The 5,932-nt window shown below is 63.6% G+C and overlaps 1 protein-coding gene across 1 annotated transcript; it reads right to left on the reverse strand.

Moving 5' to 3' along the window:
- Positions 1–1,400: 1,400 nt before the first annotated feature.
- Positions 1,401–5,600, reverse strand: FOXF2 (forkhead box F2). The gene is made up of 2 exons (XM_040983977.1): positions 4,271–5,600; positions 1,401–1,564 (listed from the first exon to the last, which is right to left on the reverse strand). Exons 1-2 carry the CDS (start codon positions 5,502–5,504, stop codon positions 1,401–1,403), a joined length of 1,398 nt encoding a protein of 465 aa, XP_040839911.1. The 5' UTR covers positions 5,505–5,600.
- Positions 5,601–5,932: the final 332 nt, after the last annotated feature.

Below are 5,932 nucleotides of genomic sequence, written 5' to 3' on the forward strand. Positions count from 1 at the left end.
TAGGCACTCGGCAACCTTTTTGCTTTGGGCGTCCATGAAAAGGCCATGGCTAGAACCAAGTTGCCGCCTGCAGAGGGGCACAGGGCTGGACAGCCAAGTCCAGCCTGGGGAAGTTCCGGCTGGTGCCTTTCTGTACTCCCTCCCCCACTCCACCCGCTCCACCTTCATTTGTCTCCTCCTCTTGGGGGAGAGGGTGGGGGACAGGGGACAAGGGACAGAGAAGGGGAAGGGACAGAGCTATCTTTGGGACCTGGAAGGCAAACACAAAAGGGGCACAGGAGGAAGTTTGCTTCCTTGCAGCCCTCACCTCGCTTTCTCCGGCCTGCCTGGCAGCCCCGCTTACCTTCTGGTTTCAGTTTAAGCAGTGAGAGCCAGGGAGAGGCACAGAAAGCCAGCATGGCAACAGTGCTGAGAAGGGCCACGATTGGTCAGCCCGCTGGTCGGTGGGTCGGTCAGTCGGTGTGTTGGTCGTCTTAGACCTGGACTGTGTTAGCCAAGGCACAGTCCCCACATCCCGTTGTCAATTACACAGTGGGCGCGGGGGCAGGAAAGCACTGGTACAGGCAGCTGGTACAGGGAGGGGTGGGCAAAGAGGCAGGGGATCCACGGAAGCTGTCGGCACCTGGCAGAGCGAGCAGGTCTCTAACACTGCTGTTTGTCATATACATTTTATTGAAAAAAAAATTTTTACATCAAAATATTTTGGAAAACAGTTAAAAGCATACGTAAGTGTAAATATATCCTCCTTTTAAAATTCAAGCGAAGTGAAGAGTATATACGAAGATCATGAAAAGTATCTTTAAAACTGGGTGTAAAAATCTGGTAAAAAAAAAAATGTGATGTGGTCAATAGTGAAACCACTTTCTCCGGCTCCTTGCATGGTTACTTAAGAGGTTTCTTGCTTCCGTTCTTTGGCACCTGTATCCATGAGGGGCGTTTGGGGGAGGGGGACATGGAGAGCTTCCCCAGTGTAGCAAGCCAGCAAGAGGAGGGTTCTTGGAGAGCTTGTGCTTTGCACACACCGCCTTTTTGAAAAGCCACGTGAGTTTTCATAGACAAACACATGCGTGCACGCACGCACGCACGCACACACACACACACACACACACACAACACACCCTGTCTGCTTCGCGCAGACCCTGGCCACCCAGGGGCCAGAAAGTCCCATGGCTCCCCCAGCTGGGAGCCTGCACATCTCCCCACGAGGAGCATCCGCTTGCCAAGGTCCGACAGAACCCTGGCAAGGAGCAGGCGTGTATGGACAGCAGAGGGGCACCGGGGCTAGGTGCTGGGCTGTGCTACTCACTGCTCTCTTGGGAGCACACTGCGAGTCCGGGCCGTTCTGGTCTGCCCCTCATCGGAGAGAGAGGTGAGGGGAGCCTCCGCCTGGCTGGCCTCGTTCACATGACGCAGGGCTTAATATCCTGACACACGCTCTGGTGGTGGTGGTGATAGTAGGACCCGCTGGCCGAGGGGGGGAAGGAAGAAATGCCGTTGAAATTGAGGACAAAATCCTTTCTGTCGCACACCGCAGTGGAGTGAGGTTGGTAACGAGGCAGTCCCACTGAAACAAACAGAAAAGGGACACACAAAACCTCAGACCCCTTCAGCTAGCCGAAGGCTGCACACTGCGTTTAGCATTCTGGTTCCCCCCAGGCTTCGGGCGGGTGTCTCCAGGGCTGTAAGTCCAGACCTAGGGTCTGGAAGCTTCAGGTTCCCAAAAGGGCTTTTGGATCTTGGGTTCGGTGCCCAAGCCTCTACCAGAGCCAGTTGCCCCCTCCACTCCTGAATCCCCCAGGGTGGCTTCCAGCACTTTAGTCCTTGCTTTGGGGCCATTCCCCAGCCAGCTGGGCTGTTGAGGGGAACACGCAGCCTAGCAGCCAGGCGTCTTTGTGCCAAGAGGGTACTGTGGAAAAGCACGCCATTGCCACTGCCGCACGCCAGAGGCAGGAAGAGCTCCGCAGCTCTCTCCTCCTCCCCGCGGGTCCCTGGCAACTCCATCTCCTGCAGGCAGGCCTCCAGCGAGCAGGTGGGGTATCACGCAGCCTCTTCTGAGGAGGACGGAGAAGGCCCTTAAAGCACCGAGCTCCCTCCGGACAGATCCTAAGCTTTGCGGGCTGCTCGGTTTTGCTTTTGCTTTCATTGCAGGCCCCTGGCGCCGTTGGGTGGGTCTCTAAGTGCATTGAGCTCCTGGGAATCTCCTGTTCCAAGTCCCCCCAAACCCCACTAGCGCTGGCCTGCTGAGCCGGGTTGGCCTGTGTCCTTTCTAGTCACCGCAATAAGATGGGGAACCCCCACACCCATACATCACTGAAGGACTGAGAGAAGTCTTGGCGGGGCGGGAGAGGGAAAGCAGCAAGAAAACCATGCCCGCCATGATTTGGCCAGGCTCAGGCCTGACTGGGACCGGTGCGGGTCCCTGGAGCTTTCAGGAAGTCAGGGACTCGGCCTAAGTGACTCTTGAGAAAGTCGCTGTCGTGGCTTGCCGCGTGTTCGCTCTCCGAGTTAGTGGTGCCAGCTTACGGGCCTCAAACCAGCGTGACCCGGGAGCGAACGGGCACGTCATGCCAAAGACCCAGGGTTTGCTGTGCTGGCCGGGACTCAGAATCCTAGCTGTTCCTTTCTAGGCTCACCCGACTTAAGCAAGGACGTGCTGCGGGCCAGAGACAGGCGGGGTGCGCTGCCCGGCCGGCCATGGTCACGGGCTCCCCGGGATGGGGGTGAGTGGCCCTCCTGGGTGTGCTGGGGAGAGGATGGGGGTGGCGACGGCCGTGTGTGTACGCTGAAATGTATTCAGCCCAGGGGAAAAGCCTCGACCCTGCTCGAACTTTCCAGTGGGCCTCGGCCGGGCGGAATGAATCTGGTGGCACCCACCAGGCCATTGCGGACCCCCTTGGCTGCTCGGAAGCCACCGCCTGCAACAGCTCGGGGAGACACCAAACTAAGTCTACGGGTGGAAGGGAAAGAAACCTTCCCATGGGGTGGGGGAGGCGAGGGGCGACGCGTCCTCCAGTCAGGCCTGAGCTATGGCCTGCCAGCGGGTGCTCCAAGCACACCCGGGCACGCTGGGCCGTGCGACCTCGTTCTTCCCTAGACACCGGGTCGGCGAGTTTGCGAGGACAGCAGCCTTGAGCTCAGGATGCCGCAGGACACCGCCAGCCAGAGCTCCTCGGTAGTTCTCTTTTTTAGGAAACTGTTTTACAGAGGCTTTGCATCTGAAAGACTCTGGGTTCAAGTTGAGAGTGGCCGGCAGCAAGGTGGGGCGGGCTGGGCCGGGAGAGGGGCAGGCGGGCGGCCGAGGGGGCGTGTTGTGTGATTGACAGCCAGTGGGGGGGGATTTTTTTTTTTTTAAAGAGGGGAGGGTCGGCTGTATTGGTTACTTGTTGAAATTCCCATAAAACTGAACAAGACTGTTCTCAGTGGGTGAAGTCGGGCTAAGCCCCTCTCCGGTGTGGTCTCCGCGCCCAGACTTTGTTTACTTAACCTCTGAGAACCGCATTTAAAAGGCCTATTTGGGAAATTTCTCTCACCGAGGCACAGACATCCTTTTGCCCATTTCTGGCCTCCCCCCCGCCTCATCCGGCACACCGGGCCGCGCGGCACCGCTGTCCTAAGGGCGGCTGTTGCGGGTCCAGCAGCCAGCCCCCCGTGGGCATCAGGGCTGTGGCAGGCCAGCCGGTCCCGCAAAAGGCTTGGTCCTTCTACCGCCCTTGGCACGTCCCTGAACACTCCTCATCTGACATCAGCGCATTTTAAATCACTCTGCCAGTGGCCTGGGATGGCAGGAACAGCTCTGGGAAGCAGAGGCCCAGCGAGAACCCAGTGTGGGGCGGGAGGAGGGATGGTACGTAGCTCCGCACCCCCTCCAACGGGCCGCTGCGGGCCAATGATCAACAGCCCCCGGGGACCCCAAATGAGTTCCTCTCTACCCAGTCTGCCTCGCTTCTCCCCTGTGCCCGCCCATCCCAAAGCTGTCGGGACTTAAACAGTAACAAAACGAACTTTAAAAAACAAAACCAAAACCCCAAAGTCAAAAGGACCCAGGCACATCAAGGCTCCTGGACCAAGGTCAGTGTCAGACGCCTGGCGCCTTTAAACCAGGCCTTCGTCACGGATACCCGCCGACCCGCGGGGCTCCCAGAAGCTGGGCACAGCCGGGCACGGAGTCTGGGAAAGGGCACGAAGGCCCTGGATCCCTCCTGGGAGCAGACGCCTGGTCCCGTCAGCTGCCTCCCGACCCCATGCCCTGTGGCCCCGGTGGCACCATTACCTGACAGGTCCTCACGGGCGTTCTGGTGCAGGTAGTTCTGCTCCAACGAGTAGGACGACACGCCGGAGTGAAGGCCCGCGGGCGCCGCGCTGTTGCCGCTGGGCGTCAGGGCCGGCGGCTGCTTGAGGTAAGGCGAGGCTCCAGGCGAGCTCCAATGCGCCGCAGGGCTCGTGTAGGGCGAGTGGCACTCGATGGCGCTCGCCATCGCCGGGGAGGAAGGTACCGGGCTGCTGCTGCTGTCCGGCCCGAAGTCCCCACCGCTGCCGCCCCCGCCGGCCGCGCCCACGGCCCCGGGCCCCGCGGGCACCGGACAGCTGGCCATGTAGGTGGAGCCCGGGTTAGGCGACATGTGCGGGACGTGGTGATGATGGTGGTGGTGGTGGTGGTGCGCGTGAGGATGCGCGTGGCCCGGGGCACCCGCGCCCGCGTCGTAGCCGGTGGCCATCATGTCGAGACCGCCGTAGCCGCCGCCCTGACCGTGGCAGCCGAGCGGCGCCGAGGGGGGCGCCTGGAAGTCGAAGCCCTGGGGCAGCAGCGAGGCCCCGAAGCCCAAGCCGCTGACCACGCGGTGGTACATGGGCTTGAGCGCCTGACACTTCCGTCTGAAGCCGCGCGGCCGGCGGCGGAACGAGCCCTCTTCGAACATGAACTCGCTGGCCGGGTCGATGGTCCAGTAGTGGCCCTTGCCGGGCCGCCCGAGGCCCTTGGGCAGCTTGATGAAGCACTCGTTGAGCGAGAGGTTGTGGCGCACGGAGTTTTTCCAGCCCTGGTAGGCGCCGCGGAAAAAGGGGAAACGCGCCTGCAGGAACTGGTAGATCTCGCTGAGGGTCAGGCGCTTGCTGGGCGAGCTCTGGATGGCCATGACGATGAGCGCGATGTACGAGTAGGGCGGCTTCTCCGGTCGCCGCAGCCCCGAGCTCGCCTTCTTGGGGCCGCCGCCGCCCGCGCCGCCACCGCCGCCGCCGCTCGCGCTCTTGCAGGCGGCCGAGGAGGCGCTGGCCGCGTTGGACGAGGACGAGGCGCAGGAGCCGGAGGACGACGACGACGACGACGTGGAGGAGCAGGAGGTGGCGGCGGCGTCCAGCGCGGTGGCGGTGGCGGCGGCGGCGGCCGGCGGCGTGCTCATCAGGGCGGCCTGCAGCGCTCCGGGGGCCGGGCTGCCGCACGCGCGGCGGAGCGGGGCCGGCGGCGGGCGCGGCGGGGGCGGCGGCGGCGGCCCGCCCTCGGTGGTCATCAGGGAGCCGGGCCGCGGGGGCGGACCCCGGGCGGCGAGCGGAGGCGCCGGAGCGGGGTCGGCCCAGAAGCCCGGCGAGCGCCCTAGCCCGCCGCCCGGGCTGCAGCCGTGGCCACTGCGGGCCAGCGCTTCGGCCGGCGGCGTCGCCTCCTTCAGCTCCTCCGGGGCTGCTGGCTGCAGCGGCGGCGGCGGCGGCTGCGGGTCGGAGCCAGCGCCCGGCGCATCCCTTCCCCGGAGCCGCGCGGATGCCCCCTCGCCCTGCGCGCCCTGCGCGCCCACGGCCCGGCCGGCCGGCGCAGCCCGAGCCGCTGGGAGCCGGGCTGGAGGCCGGGACCCCGGGGACGCGCCCGACGCCTGCAGCAGCCGAGCGCTCCTCGCAGTGTCTCTGGGACTTCCTCCCGCCCGCGCCCTCCCCCGGCCGCCCGCGC

Source organism: Ochotona curzoniae, unplaced genomic scaffold (assembly GCF_017591425.1).
Source record: "Ochotona curzoniae isolate NIBS_2020 unplaced genomic scaffold, NIBS_Ocur_1.0 contig_4064, whole genome shotgun sequence".
Lineage (NCBI taxonomy): Eukaryota > Metazoa > Chordata > Mammalia > Lagomorpha > Ochotonidae > Ochotona > Ochotona curzoniae.

Coding starts and splice junctions, on each gene's coding strand:
- FOXF2 (XM_040983977.1), bottom strand. CDS start 5,504: ATGACCACCGAGGGCGGGCCGCCGCCGCCGCCCCCGCCGCGCCCGCCG. Junction 1,565..4,270: donor CGCCCGTGAGGACCTGTCAG/GTAATGGTGCCA, acceptor TGTTTGTTTCAG/TGGGACTGCCTCGTTACCAA.